This window comes from Hyla sarda, chromosome 9, assembly GCF_029499605.1.
Source record: "Hyla sarda isolate aHylSar1 chromosome 9, aHylSar1.hap1, whole genome shotgun sequence".
Taxonomy (NCBI): domain Eukaryota; kingdom Metazoa; phylum Chordata; class Amphibia; order Anura; family Hylidae; genus Hyla; species Hyla sarda.
This window is the reverse complement of record NC_079197.1, coordinates 71,347,041-71,365,789: the sequence shown is the minus strand read 5'-3', so window position 1 is coordinate 71,365,789 and position 18,749 is coordinate 71,347,041. Positions and strand designations below refer to the sequence as shown.

The following is an 18,749-nucleotide window of genomic DNA, read 5'->3' as shown; positions in this document are numbered from 1 at the left end:
CTCCTCCCCGGAGCGCTCACGGGGCTCTCTGCAGCGCCCCAGTCAGACCCGCTGACCGGGAGCGCTACACTGTCACTGCCAGCGGGGATGCGATCCGCGTAGCAGGACACGCCCGCCCGCGGGTCGCATCCCGATCTACTCACCTGTCCCGTTCCCTGGCTGTCACGTCCTGGCGCGCGCGGCTCCGCTCTCTAAGATTTAAAGGGCCAGTGCATTACTGCTCCTTGTGTATATAAACTCACTTCCCCTTCCTGTCCTGGCCGGATCTTGTTGCCTCAGTGCCTAGTGAAAGCGTTTTGTGAGTGCCCTAACCAGTGTTACCAGACCTTCTGCCGTTGCCCTTGACTACAAACCTTGCCGCCTGCCCTGACCTTCTGCTACGTCTGACCTCGCCTCTGTCTAGTCCTCCTGTACCACACCAGTCTCAGCAGTCAGTGAGGTTGAGCCGCTACCGCTTTGTGACGTGCTCTGGTGAAAACCAGTAGCAACTTAGAACCGGTCCACACCAATCCCTCTCTGACACAGAGGACCCACCACCAGCCAGCCGAATCGTGACAGTACCTTTGCTCATTCCGGCCAAAGCGTTCAATTTTAACCTCATCGGTCCACAGAACTTGTTTCCAAAATGCATCAGGCTTGTCTATGTGTTTCCAAAGTTAATATGTTGATTTTTGTGGTGAGAACGTAGAAGAGGTTTTCTTCTGACGTCTCTTCCATGAAGACCATATTTGTACAAGTATCTCCATAGTGGAATAGTATACAACAACTCCAGTGTCTGCCAGATCTTTCTGGAGGGATTGTGCAGTCAAACGTGGGTTTTGAATTGTTTTTCTCACAATCCTGTGAGCTGTTCTGTCTGATATTTTTCTTGGTCTTCCAGATCTTGCTTTAACTTCCACTGTTCCTGATGACTGCCATTTCTTAATTACATTCCGAACAGAGGATATTGACATCTGAAAACATTTTGCTATCTTCATAGACTTCTCCAGCTTTGTTAGCGTCAACAATATTTTTTCAGTTTCAGATTTCTAGACAACCGCTTAAAAGAACCCATGGTGCTGATTGTTGGGGCAAGGTCAGATGAGTCTGGGAATTTAAAACCTTTGAGATTGACATCACCTGGTCTTCCCAGATGATGAATGAGAACAATCCATGACACTGGCAGGTCTCAGCTTTGCAAAGGGGCCAGACCATGCTATAAATTCTGCAGGGTGCCCAAACTTTTGCAGACGCCATTTTTGTTTTCTGTTATTTTGAAAGTGTAAAAGATGGAAATAAAATCTAACTTTTGTTGACATATTATAAGAATGTCTAATCTGTAATTTGTTGCCTTTTGGAGATTTTTCCATCTTTCCTTAGCTTCTTTATGCACATTAATACAATTTTTTACCCAGGGTGCCCAAACTTTTGATCCCCACTGTAAAGGAAACCCCTTCCAGGATTCCCACATTTGTATTCCTGCATTCTTCACCGTCCTCGACGGGACTGACGGCCAGCTGCTCCCGGCACACCAGCAACCTGACCAAAATGATTATCAGTGTTGTGCCTGTAAAATAGCACAACCTACAGAGGTTAGCAGGTCCGTTACTTCTATATTCCACTCCCCACAAATACTGCAGATAACCGGCACTATAAAGAGTTATCTCCATCTTATTTTTTCTCCTATATCTCCCATCCACTTGCCCTGGTTCACAATTCTTGACAATTGTTGCTCACTCTAAGAAGGGCGGCCCCACGCTGGAACCTGTCCCTATTGTACCCTATTTCACCCTAGACACTCCCTACGTGTTTCGTCTTCTTGTGACAGAGTCCTCAGAGGCCCAGTCAGGGAATAGCCCACACAAAGATAGGTCTCTTTAGCATTAGAGCACTTATGACCAGCCCATTGAATACATTTTCCAAGTCACTGATAAAATTCCATAGCCAAAAGGATTCATGGGAAAGGTAGGCAGCAGTAAGAAGAGATTTGAGTGATGAAATTGCATTTAGTATGACTGAAAATATATGGCTGCTCCATCAGCTAGAACAGGTAAGCACAAGGCATACACTAGAACCTCTACATTATTATATTATAACCACCAATAGAAGCAAGGAAAGTAAAAAAAAAAAAAAAAAAAAAATCTAAAAAATTACATTACATTCACACACATACATACCTGGAGTGCTTCTTTAAGAAATAAAAACATCTATTTTTCAGCAGCATGTGCAGCATTTTTTCCATGCCTTTCTAATATATTTGCACAGTTCATTTTTCTGCTTCTATTTTAAACTGTTTGAGTATTTAGATGTTATCTTCTACAATTGTGAGCTAGTAGACCATTACAGATAATCCTGAAGCTGTATGGATTAGTCCTCTTTCACATAGTCGTCAGCTCAGTGAAAGAAGCCTAACCCGTACAGCTTCAAGATTAGCACCTGTAATGTCAGCATACACTTTCTCTAGTAAACAATCAGATCCCGGATGTAGCCCATTCAACAGAAGGGTCTGATGTGCAGAACGGACCCTGAAACAGGTCAATGCATAAGATTTAAAAAATAAAAAATACATTATTTATATTTACCATATTAAAAAAATTAAAATAAAATGTAAGTCTAGACCAACAATGACTCACCGAGATGAAAACACAGGTGATATGCGAGAGCCAGGATTGACTAGTCAAGAAATTGGGAGCGATGAGCGACAGTATTGAGTGCAGAAGTAATCCTTAGAGACCAATACAAATATATTTGTCAGAATTATATAAGGTTTTCCACTTTATTAAAAATATTCTCACTTTTTTTTCCCCCTTCTTTCTATACAGACCTACAATTTCATGCATTCTTTTTAACGCTCCTAAAAACTTATAATGAATGACAGGCAACCTGTTAGCCTCTGCCATACACATTAAAGGGGTTAAACATTGAGGATGTGTGCCATCTCTGATCCTGAGATGCCAACTATTAGTTACAGCTGACATCCACTGAAGATTGTGTGGGCACAGCTGATGCCTGCTCCACGCATGGCAGTTCACATGAGCAATTAATTTCATAATATATACTAATCATGGGGCAGAAAGCAGTTAAATAAGGGCCGTATTAGACAGTCTGAAGTGCCCCATTAATGAGCTGTGATTTCATAGAAGAAAAATAAACACACACGTCCATTCTTGAAGCAAAGAATCACTGTTGATGGGAAAACCTTTCCTCTAGATGTATCGTGGTTACTGGTCTAGGTATAAAACAATCACTAGAAAAATCTCTGTACTGTCCATTCATATATTTGTACATTGTGATCCAATCGCTTCTAACAAGTCTTTTGTCTCCAGACTACATAACCCTAAGCTTGATAACCTGTCTTGGTCCTGTAATCCTTCCATACCATCGATTATCTCTCACTCTCCTCAGCACCCTCTCTAGTTCAACCATGTGCTTATATAAAAGGTTCCCAAAATTGTACACTACTCCATATGTGGTCTGACTAATCATTTATACAAAGACAAAAATATGTCCTTGTCACAAGCCTCTATCCCTCGCTTGATACATCCCATGACTTTATTAGCCTTGACAGCAGCTGCCTGGCACTGATCACTAAAGTAGAGCTTACTTTTCAGTAGTAGTTTTACCTAATGTTTTATTATTTAAGACACAATTGTACTTTGTTTTTTACAGCCCAAGTGCATAACCTACATTTATCCACATTAAAATTAATTTGATATGTCTGTACTCAAGCCTCCAGCTTCCCCAGATCCCTCTATTATTAAAAGGAGTAATGCAGAGAAAATGAACTTATCCCATATCCAAAATGTAAGGGGATAAGTTCTAGATCGCAAGGGAGGGGGGCCCAACCACTGGGACTCCCCACGATCACCTGAACTGTGCCCTGGATGGCGCTATGTGCAGGGGTCAGCACGCCCCTTCCAGCAGACTGCTGGGGCCCTGTTCAGGAGATCGTGGGGGTCCCAGCGCTTGTACCCCCCCCCCCCCCTTTGGATAAGGGATAAGTTACTGTATTTTCCAGCGTATAAGACTACTTTTAAACCCGGTAAAATGTTGTCAGAAGTCGGGGGTAGTCATATACGTCGGGTGCTGCAGTCGGCCCGGATGCCCGGGGTATAGATTATTCATACTCTGGGCGCCCCGGCCGAGATTAGTTTCCCCCGTTACATTCGGGACATCCCTGTGTCCCGAAAGATTTTTTGGGACACAAGGATGTCATGGTTACCTTTAAGTTAACATTAAAAATGCAGGGGCCACCAGGAGGTAGCGCACACAGGGATGTCCTGTGCATGTGCCCATAGAAACGGCAGAGCGGAGTGCAGCAGCGAGGACACGCGCGCAGGATAAGTTACCAGCAGATCATCATCTTTGGTGCTCTAACCACCGCTCCTCCAGTCCCAGACCGGTGGTCAGAGCACTGAGGTGAGGCCATACACTGTATATGGCTGAAGGCTGTATGTCTGTGGGGGGCCACTGCCTACCTAATGTGTGGGGGGGGGGGGGAATAACTATGAGGGGTAGTCTTAAACGGCAAGAATATCCCAAACTGTATTTTAACTGTAAAAGTTGTGGGTTGTCTTGTACGCCAGAAAATGCGTTATTTTTCACTACAGAACCTTTAAGTGATCCTCCTCTGTGGCAATTGTCTTTCCCAGTTTAGGATAATCTGCAAACATAGAAATTCTACTCTATAATCCTTCTACAAGGTCAGAGAGGAGAAGGAAGGAAGAGGAGGAAGAGGAGACAGGGGAAGGTGTGCGATGATTTAGTGGGTCAAAACAACCCCATCAGCTAAAGAACAAGTGTTTGCCCCATGAAGTTTGGCCAATAACTGCTCTGTAGGGCCCTAACAAGTGAATTAGGATAGAGGGTCACACACAGTTTTACCAATCTGTTTGATGAAAGAAACTGCATAATTTCTCTTAAACTATTACAGCTCAGGTTTCATTTTTCCAGACCTCATTAACCCGTTAACCCCTTAACGACGCAGGACGTATATTTACGTCCTGCGCCGGCTCCCGCGATATGAAGCGGGATCGCGCCGCGATCCCGCATCATATCGCGTCGGTCCCGGCGCTAATCAACGGCCGGGACCCGCGGCTAATACCACACATCGCCGATCGCGGCGATGTGCGGTATTAACCCTTTAGAAGCGGCGGTCAAAGCTGACCGCCGCTTCTAAAGTGAAAGTGAAAGTGACCCGGCTGCTCAGTCGGGCTGTTCGGGACCGCCGCGGTGAAATCGCGGCGTCCCGAACAGCTGATCGGACACCGGGAGGGCTCTTACCTGCCTCCCCGGTGTCCGATCGACGAATGACTGCTCCGTGCCTGAGATCCAGGCAGGAGCAGTCAAGCGCCGATAATGCTGATCACAGGCGTGTTAATGCACGCCAGTTATCAGCATTAGAGATCAGTGTGTGCAGTGTTATAGGTCCCTATGGGACCTATAACACTGCAAAAAAAATGTAAAAAAAAAAAGTGTTAATAAAGGTCATTTAACCCCTTCCCTAATAAAAGTTTGAATCACCCCCCTTTTCCCATAAAAAAAATAAAACAGTGTAAAAAAAATAAAAAATAAACATGTGGTATCGCCGCGTGCGTAAATGTCCGAACTATAAAAATATATCATTAATTAAGCCGTACGGTCAATGGCGTACGCGCAAAAAAATTCCAAAGTCCAAAAAAGCGTATTTTGGTCACTTTTTATATCATTAAAAAATGAATAAAAAGTGATCAAAAAGTCCGATCAAAACAAAAATCATACCGATAAAAACTTCAGATCACGGCGCAAAAAAAGAGTCCTCATACCACCCCATACATGGAAAAATAAAAAAGTTATAGGGGTCAGAAGATGACATTTTTAAACGTATAAATTTTCCTGCATGTAGTTATGATTTTTTCCAGAAGTGCGACAAAATCAAACCTATATAAGTAGGGTATCATTTTAACCGTATGGACCTACAGAATAATGATAAGGTGTAATTTTTACCGAAATATGCACTGCGTAGAAACGAAAGCCCCCAAAAGTTACATAATGGCGTTTTTTTTTCGATTTTGTCGCACAATGATTTTTTTTTCCGTTTCGCCGTGCATTTTTGGGTAAAATGACTAATGTCACTGCAAAGTAGAATTGGCGACGCAAAAAATAAGCCATAATATGGATTTTTAGGTGGAAAATTGAAAGGGTTATGATTTTTAAAAGGTAAGGAGGAAAAAACGAAAGTGCAAAAACGGAAAAACCCTGAGTCCTTAAGGGGTTAAGGACGCAAGGGGTACAGGTATGCCCTTGCACCAGAGTCCTTTAGGACGCAGGGCAGATCTGTATGCCCTTTTCCGGCATTTAAAGCATTCTCACAAGCAGAGAAAGCTTTAAACCTGGTGGGTCCCGACTACTACTATCTGTAGCCAGGACACAGGTGGAATCATCAGATGGATGACGATGATTGAGGATTATTGATGAAGATGATGATGATCATCTGCCAGAAAGTTAAACAGATTTGTAAATTACTTTGATTAAAAAATCTTAATCCTTCCTGTACTTAGAAAATAATTTCTTCTGTAGTATTTTTTAATATTGCCAACACAGAGCTCTCTGCTGAATCACAAGCACAGTGCTCTCTGCTGACACCTCTGTCCAGAGTATGAGAAAATCCCCATAGCAAACATATGCTGCTCGGACAGTTCCTAAAATGGACATAGATGTCAGCAGAGAGCACTGTGCTTGTGATGTCAGCAAAGAGCACTGTGTTCCAAAAATAAAATAATTTCCTCTGTAGTATTTAGCAGCTATTAAGTCCTGGAAGGATTAAGATTTAATAGAAGTAATTTACAAATATGTTTAACTTTACGGCACCAGTTAAAAAAAAAAAATAAAAAAAAAAAAAAAAGGCACTATCGTTTCTTTGTGAAAAACTCCAGAATTTGATGAAAGAATTGAATTTTTTTAACTTTGAAGCTCTCTGCTTATAAAAGGAAAATTAATATTCCAAAAAAATTATATATTGGTTCACATAAACAATATGTCTACTTTATGATTGCATCATGAAGTTGACATGTTTTTTTACTTTTGGAAACCAGAGGGCTTCAAAGTTCAGCAGCAATTTTTCACAAAATTTTCAAAATCGAACTTTCAGGGACCAGTTTTGTTTTGAAGTGGAATTGAAGGGCCTTCATATTAGAAATATCCCACAAATGAACCCATTATAAAAACTGCACCCCTCAAAGTATTCAAAAGGTTTGTTAACCCTTTAGGTGTTTCACAGGAATAGCAGCAAATTGATGGAGAAAAAAAAAATCATTTTTTACACTGGCATGTTCTTGTAGACCCAGTTTTAGAATTTTTACAAGGGGTAAAAGAAATCTTCCTAAAATATGTTAATTTCTCTCGAGTAAGGAAATAACTCATATGTGTATGTCAAGTGTTCAGCGGGCGCAGTAGAGGGCTCAGAAGGGAAGGAGCGACAATGGGATTTTGGAGAGTGAGTTTTTCTGAAATGGTTTTGTGGGGCATGTCGCATTTAGGAAGCCCCTATGGTGCCAGAACAGCCAAAAAATAAATAAATAAATAAAATGGCATACTATTTTGGAAACTACACCCCTCAAGGCACGTAACAAGGGGTCCAGTGAGCCTTAACACTCCACAGGTGTTTCACGACTTTTGTTTTCACTAAAATGCTAGTTTTCCCCCCAAATTTAAATTTTTTTTTACAAGGGATAATAGGACAAGATGCCCCCCCAAAATTTGTAACCCCATCTCTTCTGAGTATGGAAATACCCCATGTGGACATCAAGTGCTCTGCTGGCGCACTACAATGCTCAGAAGAGAAGGAGTCACATTTGGCTTTTGAAAAGCGAATTTTGCTGAAATAGTTTTTTTGAGGGCATTTCGCCAGGAAAGCAAAAAAAAAACCCACATAGCATACTATTTTGGAAACTACACCCCTCAAGGAACGAAACAAGGGGTACAGTGAGCCTTAACCCCCCCACAGGTGTTTGACGACTTTGTTAAAGTCGGATGTGTAAATGGAAAAAAAAAAATTCTCACTAAAAAGCTGTTTTTTTCCTCCAAATTTTTACAAGGGGTAATAGGAGAAAATGACCCCCAAAATTTGTAACCCCATTTCTTCTGACTATGGAAATACCCAATGTGTGGTTGTCAAGTGCTCAGCTGGCGCACTACAATGCTCAGAAGAGGAGGACCGCCATTGAGCTTTTGGAGACAGAATTTGGTTGGAATAGAAGTCGGGGGCCATGTGCGTTTACAAAGCCCCCCCGTGGTGCCAGAACAGTGGAACCCCCCACATGTGACCGCATTTTGGAAACTACACCCCTCACAGAATTTAATAAGGGGTGCAGTGAGTATTTACACCCCACTGGCATTTGACAGATCTTTGGAACAGTGGGCTGTGCAAAAGATAGATTACATTTTTCATTTTCACGAACCACTGTTTCAAAAAACTGTCAGACACCTGTGGGGCGTAAAGGCTCACTGTACCCCTTATTACATTACATGAGGGGTGTAGTTTCCAAAATGGGGTCACATGTGGGGGGGGGTTCCACTGTTCTGGCTCTATGGGGACTTTGTAAACACACGTGGCCTTCAATTCCGGACTAATTTTCTCTCCAAAATCCCAATGGTGCTCCTTCTCTTCTGAGCATTGCAGTGCGCCAGCAGAGCACTTTACATCCACATATGGGGTATTTATATACTCAGAAGAAATGGGGTTACAAACTTTGTTTTTTTTTCCTATTTTCCTTGTGAAAATGAAAGATTTTGGGTAACACCAGCATTTTAGTGCTAAAAAAATTTTTTCTCTCATTTTCCCATCCAACTTTAATGAAAATTCGTCAAACACATGTGGGGTGTTAAGGCGCACTATACCCCTTGTTATGTTCCATGAGGGGTGTAGTTTCCAAAATGGGGGTCACGTGTTTTTTTTGCGTTTATGGCAGAACCGCTGTAAAATCAGCCACCCCTGTGCAAATCACCAATTTAGGCTTCAAATGTACATAGTGCGCTCTCACTCCTGAGCCTTGTTGTGTGCACACAGAGCATTTTACGCCCACATCTGGGGTATTTCCGTACTCAGGAGAAATTGCGTTACAAATGTTTTTTTTTTTTCACAAGTGTTAAAAGGAAAAGTATGGGGCAACACCAACATAGTGTAATTTTTTTTCTTTTTTCCACACTAACAGGCTGGTGTAGCCCCCAACTTTTCCTTTTAATAAGGGGTATAAGGAGAAAAAGCCCCCCCCAAAATTTCTAGTGTAATTTCCCCCGAGTACGGAAATACCACATATGTGGCCCTAAACTGTTTCCTTGAAATACGACAGGGCTCCGAAGTGAGAGCGCCATGCGCATTTAAGGACTAAATTAGGGATTGCATAGGGGTGGACATTGGGAATCACCTCTAACAGGGTGTCTCCAGCTGTTGCTAAACTCCAAGCATGCCTGGACAGTCAGTGGCTGTCCGGAAAGGCTGGGAGTTGTTTTGCAACAGCTAGAGGCACTGTTTTGGAAACACTTCTGTACAATAAGTTTTTCATTTTTATTGGGGGGGGGGGGGGGGGCAGTGTAAGGGGGTGTATATGTAGCGTTTTACCCTTTATTATGTGTTAGTGTAGTGTTTTTAGGGTACATTCACACTGGCAGAGGTGTACAGTGAGCTTCCCGCTAGAAATTTGCGCTGCGGTGAAAATTTGTCGCAGCTCATACTTGAAGCAGGAAACTTACTGTAAACCTGCCCGTGTGAATGTACCCTGTATGTTCACATGGGGGGCAAACCTCCAGCTGTTTCAAAACTACAACTCCCAGCATGTACTGACAGACCGTGCATGCTGGGAGTTTTACTTTTGCAACAGCTGGAGGCACACTGGTTGGAAAACCTTCTGTTACCTAACTCAGTATTTTCCAACCAGTGTGCCTCCAGCTGTTGCAAAACTACAACTCCCAGCATGTACTGATTGCCGAAGTGCATGCTGGGAGATTTAGTTATGCAACAGCTAGAGGCACGCAACTACAACTCCCAGCATGCCAAGACAGCTGTTTGGGCATGCTAGGATTTGCAGTTTCACAACATCTGGAGGGCTACAGTTAAAGACCACTGCACTGTGATCTCCAAACTGTGGACCTCCAGATGTTGCAAAACTACAAATCCCAGCATGCCCAGACAGCAAACTGCTGTGTGGGCATGCTAGGAGTTGTAGTTTTGCAAGATCTAGAGGGCAGTATAGAGATCACTGTGCAGTGGTCTCTTAACTGTAGACCTCCAGCTGTTGCAAAACTGCAAATCCCAGCATGCCCAAACAGCTGTCTGGGAATGCTGGGAGTTGTAGTTTTGCAACATCTGGAGGGCTACAGACTCAGACTGTAGCCCTCTAGATATTGCTAGGCAACTTATCGTCTTCCGTCGGATCCAGGGAGCCGTCCTCTTCTGCCACACGACATGCCGCCCACGCCGATCACCGCAGCTGATCGCGTCCAGCAGCCTCCACCGAAGGGTAAGTGGATCTTCGGCGCCCGGTCCCCTTTGGTTCCCTGTTCTGCTCGGCCTATTGTGGGTGGGCAGAACGGGGAAAACGAAAGTTAACCCCGCCATCCCCGATCTGCTATTGATCGTCGCATCTGACGATCAATAGCAGGGATAGGAGGGGTGGCCACCTCATTCCCACCCCTGCCACCTCACTCCTATCCCTTCAGGGGGATCGTGGGTGTCTTAGACATCCGCGATCCCCCTTATATTCCAGGTCACCATAGTCCCGGAATTGGCGCAAATCGCAAGTGTGAATTCACTTGTGATTTGCGCCGATCGCCGACATGGGGGGGGGGTGGTCCTAATGGACCCCCCTGGGCATTTGCGCGGGGTGCCTGCTGATCGATATCAGCGGTCACTCGGGCGGGGACCGAAATTCCCATGGGCGTACAGGTAAGCCCTGGGTCCTTAAGACCCAGGGACAGAAGGCATATCCATACACCCTGGGTCCTGTACGGGTTAATGCCGGGCATCACCGATCTGGCAGATCAAAGTTGATTGCAGAATCTAAAATGAAACAAAGCATCCCGGCAGCTTACCAGAGCTGATCAGGACAAAATATCTCGATAAGCTGAGAGGACTGCGAGAGGGTCCTTACCTGCCTCCTTGAAATCAGATCGGGGTTCTATTGCTCCAAGACTACCATGCAGGCTGGAGCAGGAGAGCTATGGCATAGCATTGAACAGTGTATGCAATCAAAAAAAATATATAAATTAAAAAAAAGTTAATAAATGTGAATAAGCCCCTCCCCTAATAAAAGTTTGAGTCACCCCCAATTTCCCAAAAATAAAAATCATCATTTGTGGTACCACCGCATGCATAAATATCCAAACTATTAAAATATAAGGTTAGCTAAACTGCACGGTTGATAGCGTATACTTAAGAAAATACCAAATCCAAAATTGTGCATTTTTGGTCACTTCATATAAAAGCGATTATAAAGTCCCATCAAAACAAAAATGGTAACAATAAATACTACAGACCACGGTGCAAAAAAATTAGCCCCCACACATGTGTGGGAAAAAAAAAAAAAAAAAAAAAAAAAACTTTGGGAGGTCAGAAGATGACAATTTTTTAAAAAAATGCAAATTTTGGTGCATGTAGTTATAATTTTTTTAAGTAATAAAACCTACATAAATTGGGTATCCTTGTAACCGTATGGACCTTATGAATAAAAATAAGGTGTCAATTTTACTGAAAATGCATTACATAGAAACAGAAGCTCTAAAAAGTTGAAAATGGTTTTTGCGTGTGTTTTTTTTAGTTTGTTTTTTCACCACACAAATATGTTTTTTTGTTTCACCACAGAATATTTTATAATATAAGTGATGTCATTACAAAGTACAATTGGTGACGCAAAAAAAAAAAAAAAAAAAAAAAAAAACCAAGCCCTCATATGGGTCTGCAGGTGCAAAATTGAACAAGTTATGGTTTTTAGAACTGGAGGAGGAAAAATGAAGGTGAAAATGGGTCCTTAAGGGGTTAGCCACTTTTTTTTTTGGGGGGGGGGGGGGGGGGGGGAATAGGAAAAAAAAATAATAATAAAAATGCTCCCCTTTGGCCCTGGTCTTCTCCTGCATTCTGTGGCCTAGCACATCACACTTCACTGAGCTTATCACCATCTGCAGCAATGTCCCGCCTCGGCCGGTGATACACAGCAGTGTGATGTAACGGGCCTTGGCATCAGGAAGAAGACCAGGCCTGTTACATTGCATTGCCACTCAGCCTATCACCGGCTGATAAGCCCAGCACAGTCTGAGGTGTCAGCCCTAGAATGCTGAAGACTGGGGCCAAAGACAGATCAGCGGCATTAAGGGAGTAGCAGAATGGAAACACGTGATAACCCCTTTTAAAAAAATAAAATAATAAAAAGGGGTATGAAAATTGCTACAGGAAAACAAGACATTTCAAGTTCTCAGACAGATTGGTGAATCTGGGCCACTGTTGCGATTTTCTTTCCATATTGGATTGCTGTATTAGATGCTTATTAACACATGATCCTCTCTTTCCCCCCCCCCCCCCCCCCACAATTATCTGTAGAGAGAAAGGTGGACATATTAGACAGCCCACCCATCCTACCAAAATCGGTAGGCTAAACTGATTTGTTTTTATATGTACATGGGAGCAGGGGTTAGGGCCCGCCAGGACAGTCCTCAAGTACCCCCAACAGGTCAACATGTCATGTTTGCAGGATTTCAATAGTCTTTCACAGGTGATATAACTCTGGTTGGTGAAACACGAGAAATACTCTGTGTACAATATCCTGAAATTATGACCTGTTGGAGGTACTACAGGTCTGTGAAACCCTGCACTAGGGCATTATAGAAGAGTTCTCTTGTGATGCCTGTCTAAAAGTTAGAGTCCAGGTAACTTCAGCAAACCATGCATTACATGGACAGCTACCCATTAGAATTGCGAGTTTCAGATCTTGAAAAGGTTCCCACTGGATGAATTACATGGGGCATGGCTGGTGTGCACTAAAGCAACACAGCCCCATAGTACACAGCAGCACAGACTCCAACAGATGCTGTTTCTAGAGGAGCTATTCTCTCCAACAAACAAAGGAGATTCAATGGATCTACAGAACAAACTAAGAGAACAGAAAATGGTACAAGTATATTGGAGTCAACATGCACCTAAAAAGGGAGCTCTATTATATACAAAATTGAGCTATAATACAGCCATATACATAAAGAATCACATATATTAGCCACTGGAGTTTGTTAATGGTTGCTATCTAGTCAAACCTGTTGTGACCAAGGCACTGGCCAGAAGAACTCTCCAACCCATCTTTATTGCTTGGCTGTTTCTTCTTTTACTGCAGCTATAGCAAATGGCCAAACCGATAAGTCCCAAGAGAGCGCTGCCTCCACATACTGCATGATAGAGCTTCAATCCAAGCACCAGATCAGTTCCAGCATCCCTCTCCAGGCAGCAAAGCCGTGGAAGCCTCAAGGATGCCATTGACAAGAACAACAAGTGAAAGAGGGTGGGGGCATTTTTATGTAGATTAGTGACAACAGGTGTTGAACAACAAAAACTTAACTCTATGATTACCCAATGCCAAACCACAACCCATAGATTAAGGGTATGTTCACACTGTGGAATCTCTGCTCTCAGAATTCCGCGAGCGGAGATTCTGTCTGGCGGCAGTAGTACCCCGTGGAATTCTGCACAAAGAATGAACAGGTTTATTTTCTGTGCGGAACAATTTCCGCAGCAGGGTTGTCCACTGCTGAAATTCCTCAGTGTGAACGGGTCTTGCGGAAGACCCATTTACACTGATGGTAATGTTCATTGAGCGGGATTCAACTCACGGAAATCCGCAGTGTGAACATACCCTAAGGGGGAGATTTATCAAAACCTATGCAGAGATAAACTTGCCCAATGGCCCATAGCAACCAATCAGCTCGTTGCTCAATTGGTTGCTATGGGCAACTGGACAACTTTTCCTCTGCACAGGTTTTGATAAATCTCCCCCTAAGGGTTTATTCACACAGGCGAAATTCCGCTTCTGCTTCCTTTGGGTTATTTCTGGCTTGTGCTGATTTTGTGTGGTATTGGTGCGGAATTTATGCATGTGGAAATTCAGAAGTGTGGAATCCCATAGAAGTCTATTGGGCTTTCATTTTAGGTAAAATTTCACAAGAGGAGTTCCACAAGCGGAAATTTTGCCCAGGGAATAGACCCTAAGTCTAGGTTTACACTGCGATAGGATAGGTCTACACTGCATTAGTGCTCCCGGAAGTCGTATCCTTCGGCATCCTACCATAAACAGGATGCTGTAAACTGGAGCAGCACACTCCATTGATTATAGTGGCCTGGGCAGAGTCGTCTTATTACTACGTTCCTGGAATTATGCGTTATTTTAACCCCTTAAGGACTGAGCCCTTTTTCACCTTAAGGACTCGGCCATTTTTTGCAAATCTGACCACTGTCACTTTAAACATTAATAACTCTGGAATGCTTTTAGTTATCATTCTGATTCCGAGATTGTTTTTTCGTGACATATTCTACTTTAACATAGTGGTAAAATTTTGTGGTAACTTGTGGTGAAAAATCCCAAAATTTGATGAAAAATTTGAAAATTTTGCATTTTTCTAACTTTGAAGCTCTCTGCTTGTAAGGAAAATGGATATTCCAAATAAAAAAAATTTTTATTCACATATACAATATGTCTACTTTATGTTTGCATCATAAAATTGACGTGTTTTTACTTTTGGAAGACACCAGAGGGCTTCAAAGTTCAGCAGCAATTTTCCAATTTTTCACGAAATTTTGGAACTCGCTTTTTTTCAGGGACCAGTTCAGGTTTGAAGTGGATTTGAAGGGTCTTCATATTAGAAATACCCCATAAATTACCCCATTATAAAAACTGCACCCCCCAAAGTATTCAAAATGACATTCAGCAAGCGAGTTAACCCTTTAGGGGTTTCACAGGAATAGCAGCAAAGTGAAGGAGAAAATTCACAATCTTCATTTTTTACACTCACATGTTCTTGTAGACCCAATTTTAGAATTTTTGCAAGGGGTAAAAAGGAGAACATTTTTACTTGTATTTGAAACCCAATTTTTCTCGAGTAAGCACATACCTCATATGTCTATGTTAATTTTTCGGCAGGCGCAGTAGAGGGCTCAGAAGGGAAGGAGCGACAAATGGTTTTTGGGGGGCATGTCACCTTTAGAAAGCCCCTATGGTGCCAGAACAGCAAAAAAACCCACATGGCATACCATTTTGGAAACTAGACCCCTCGGGGAACATAACAAGGGGTAAAGTAAACCTTAATACCCCACAGGTGATTCACAACTTTTGCATATGTAAAAAAAATAAATAAAAGATTTTTACCTAAAATGCTTGGTTTCCCAAAAGTTTTACATTTTTAAAAAGGGTAATAGCAGAAAATACCCCCCAAAATTTGAAGCCCAATTTCTCCCGATTCAGAAAACACCCCATATGGGGATGAAAAGTGCTCTGCTGGCGCACTACAGGTCTCAGAAGAGAAGGAGTCACATTTGGCTTTTTTGAAGGAAATTTTGCTCTGGGGGCATGCCGCATTTAGGAAGCCCCTATGGTGCCAGGACAGCAAAAAAAATACCCACATGGCATACCATTTTGGAAACTAGACCACTCGGGGAACGTAACAAGGGGTAAAGTGAACCTTAATACCCCACATGGGTTTCACAACTTTTGCATATGTAAAAAAAAAAAAAATTACCTAAAATGCTTGGTTTCCCAAAAATTTAAATTTTTTACAAAGGGTTAAAGCAGAAAATACCCCCAAAAATTTGAAGCCCAATTTCTCCCGATTAAGAAAACACCCCATATGGGGGTGAAAAGTGCTCTGCTGGCGCACTACAGGTGTCACATTTGGCTTTTTGAAAACAAATTTTGCTCTGGGGGCATGCCGCATTTAGGAAGCCCCTATGGTGCCAGAACAGCAAAAAAAAAAACCACATGGCATACTATTTTGGAAACTAGACCCCTCGGGAACGTAACAAGGGGTTAAGTGAACCTTATTACCCCACAGGCGTTTCACGACTTTTGCATATGTAAAAAAAAAACATATTTTTTTTTACCTAAAATGCTTCTTTTCCCAAAAATCTTACATTTTTAAAAAGGGTAAAAGCAGAAAATACCCCCCAAAATTTGTAACACAATTTCTCCCGAGTACGGCGATACCCCATATGTGACCCTAAACTGTTGCCTTGAAATACGACAGGGCTCCAAAGTGAGAGCGCCATGCGCATTTGAGGCCTAAATTAGGGATTGCATAGGGGTGGACATAGGGGTATTCTATGCCAGTGATTCCCAAACAGGGGGCCTCCAGCTGTTGTAAAACTCCCAGCATGCCTGGACAGACAGTGGCTTTCTGGTAATACTGGGAGTAGTTGTTTTGCAACAGCTGGAGGCTCAGTTTTGGAAACCGTGGCGTACCAGACGTTTTTCATTTTTATTGGGGAGGGGGCTGTGTATATGTAGTGTTTTTTACTTTTTATTTTATTTTGTGTTAGTGTAGTGTAGTGTTTTTAGGGTACAGTCGCACGGGCGGGGGTTCACAGTAGTTTCTCGCTGGCAGATTGAGCTGCGGCAGAAAATTTGCCGCAGCTCAAACTTGCAGCCCGACACTTACTGTAAACCTCCGCCCATGTGAGTGTACCCTGTACATTCACATTGGGGGGGAACATCTAGCTGTTGCAAAACTACAACTCCCAGCATGCGCTGACAGACTGTACATGCTGAGAGTTTTAGTTTTGCAACAGCTGTAGGCACACTGGTTATGTATCACTGAGTTTGTGACCTTACTCAGTGTTTCAAAACCAGTGTGCCTCCAGCTGTTGGAAAACTACAACTCCCAGCATGTACGGTGCATGGTGTAAGGTTACTGCTGGGAGTTGTAGTTTGCAACAGCTGGAGGCACACTGGTTTTGAAACACTGAGTTAGGTAAAAAAAACTCTGAGTTTCATCTGGGTACTAACATCTGGGTACTAATAACCTGCATGCATCGTATGTTTTAGGGGGGATTAAACTGTCAGAGTCACTGGTAGAGAAGGATCTGGGTGTACTTGTAGATCACAGACTACAGAATAGCATGCAATGTCAGGCTGCTGCTTCCAAAGCCGGCAGGATATTGTCATGTATCAAAAGAGGCATGGACTCAAGGGACAGGGACATAATACTCCCCCTTTATAAAACATTGGTACGACCTCACCTGGAATATGCTGTTCAGTTTTGGGCACCTGTCCATAAAAGGGACACTGCGGAGTTGGAAAGGGTGCAGAGACGCGCGACTAAACTAATATGGGGCATGGATCATCTTAGCTATGAGGAGCGATTAAAGGAGTTACAATTGTTTAGTCTTGAGAAGAGACGTTTAAGGGGGGATATGATAAACGTATATAAGTATATTAATGGCCCATACAAAAAATATGGAGAAAAACTGTTCCAGGTTAAACCCCCCCCCAAAGGACGAGGGGGCACTCCCTCTGTCTGGAGAAGAAAAAGTTTAGTCTCAAGGGGCGACACGCCTTCTTTACCGTGAGGACTGTGAATTTATGGAATGGTCTACCTCAGGAACTGGTCACAGCAGGAACAATTAACAGCTTTAAAACAGGATTAGATACATTCCTGGAACAAAACAACATTAATGCTTATGAAGAAATATAAAATCCCATCCCTTCCCCAATATCGCGCCACACCCCTACCCCTTAATTCCCTGGTTGAACTTGATGGACATATGTCTTTTTTCGACCGTACTATGTAACTATGTAACTATGTAACAACCAGTGTGCCTTCAGCTGTTGCAAAACTACAACTCTCAGCAGTCACCGACAGCCAATGGGCATGCTGGGAGTTGTAGTTATGCAACCAGCAGATGCACCACTACAACTCCCAGCATGCACTTTAGCTGTTTGTGCAAGCTGGGAGTTGTAGTTATACAACAGCTGAAGGTACACTTTTCCATAGAAAAAATGTGCCTCCAGCTGTTGAAAAACCATAAGTCCCAGCATGCCCATAAGGGAATGTTGGGAGTTGTGGTGGTCTGCCTCTTGCTTTTGCATAACTACAGCTCCCAGCATGCCCTTTTTGCATTCTGGGAGCTGTTGCTAAGCAACAGCAGGAGGCTGTCACTCACCTCCTGCTGCTGCTCCGTCGCAGGACAGTCCCTCGCCGCGGCCGTCGCTCCTGGGGCCCCGATCCCAACAGGGACGCCGGGGATCGGGGTCCCCAGCACCCGGGGTCTTCTTCCCGCACCCGCTCACGTCCTCCGGAAGAGGGGCGGAGCGGGTGCGGGAGTGACACCCGCAGCAGGCGCCCTGATTGGTCAGCCGGTAAATCGGCCGACGAATCAGGGCGATCATGAGGTGGCACCAGTGCCACCTCACCCCTGCTGGCTCTGGCTGTTCGGGGCCGTCAGAGACGGCCCCAATCAGCCAGTAATTCCGGGTCACTGGAGACCCAATTGACCAGGAATCGCCACAGATCGCTGGACTGAATTGTCCAGCGATCTGCGGCCATCGCCGACATGGGGGGGCAAAATGACCCCCCTGGGCGATATGCCGGGATGCCTGCTGAATGATTTCAGCAGGCATCCGGCTCCGGTCCCCAACCGGCTAGCGGTGGGGACCGGAATTACCACGAGCATATGGATACGCCCTCGGTCCTTAAGGACTCGGAATGCAGGGCGTATCCATACGCCCTGCGTCCTGCAGAGGTTAACTATACCCAAAAGTGCAACAGTT

At 43.6% G+C, this 18,749-nt stretch overlaps 1 protein-coding gene across 1 annotated transcript in view; it reads right to left on the bottom strand.

The window, feature by feature from the left end:
• The window catches only part of LOC130291895 (G-protein coupled receptor 143-like), a 190,717-nt gene that overhangs the window by 152,114 nt on the left and 19,854 nt on the right, over positions 1 to 18,749 (bottom strand). Inside the window, exons 2-3 of the mRNA XM_056541328.1 lie at positions 11,106 to 11,172; positions 2,613 to 2,704 (exon numbers count right to left, since the gene is read on the bottom strand). Coding sequence (XP_056397303.1) covers positions 2,613 to 2,704; positions 11,106 to 11,172 — 159 coding nt within the window. The remainder of the gene's footprint in view (positions 1 to 2,612; positions 2,705 to 11,105; positions 11,173 to 18,749) is intronic.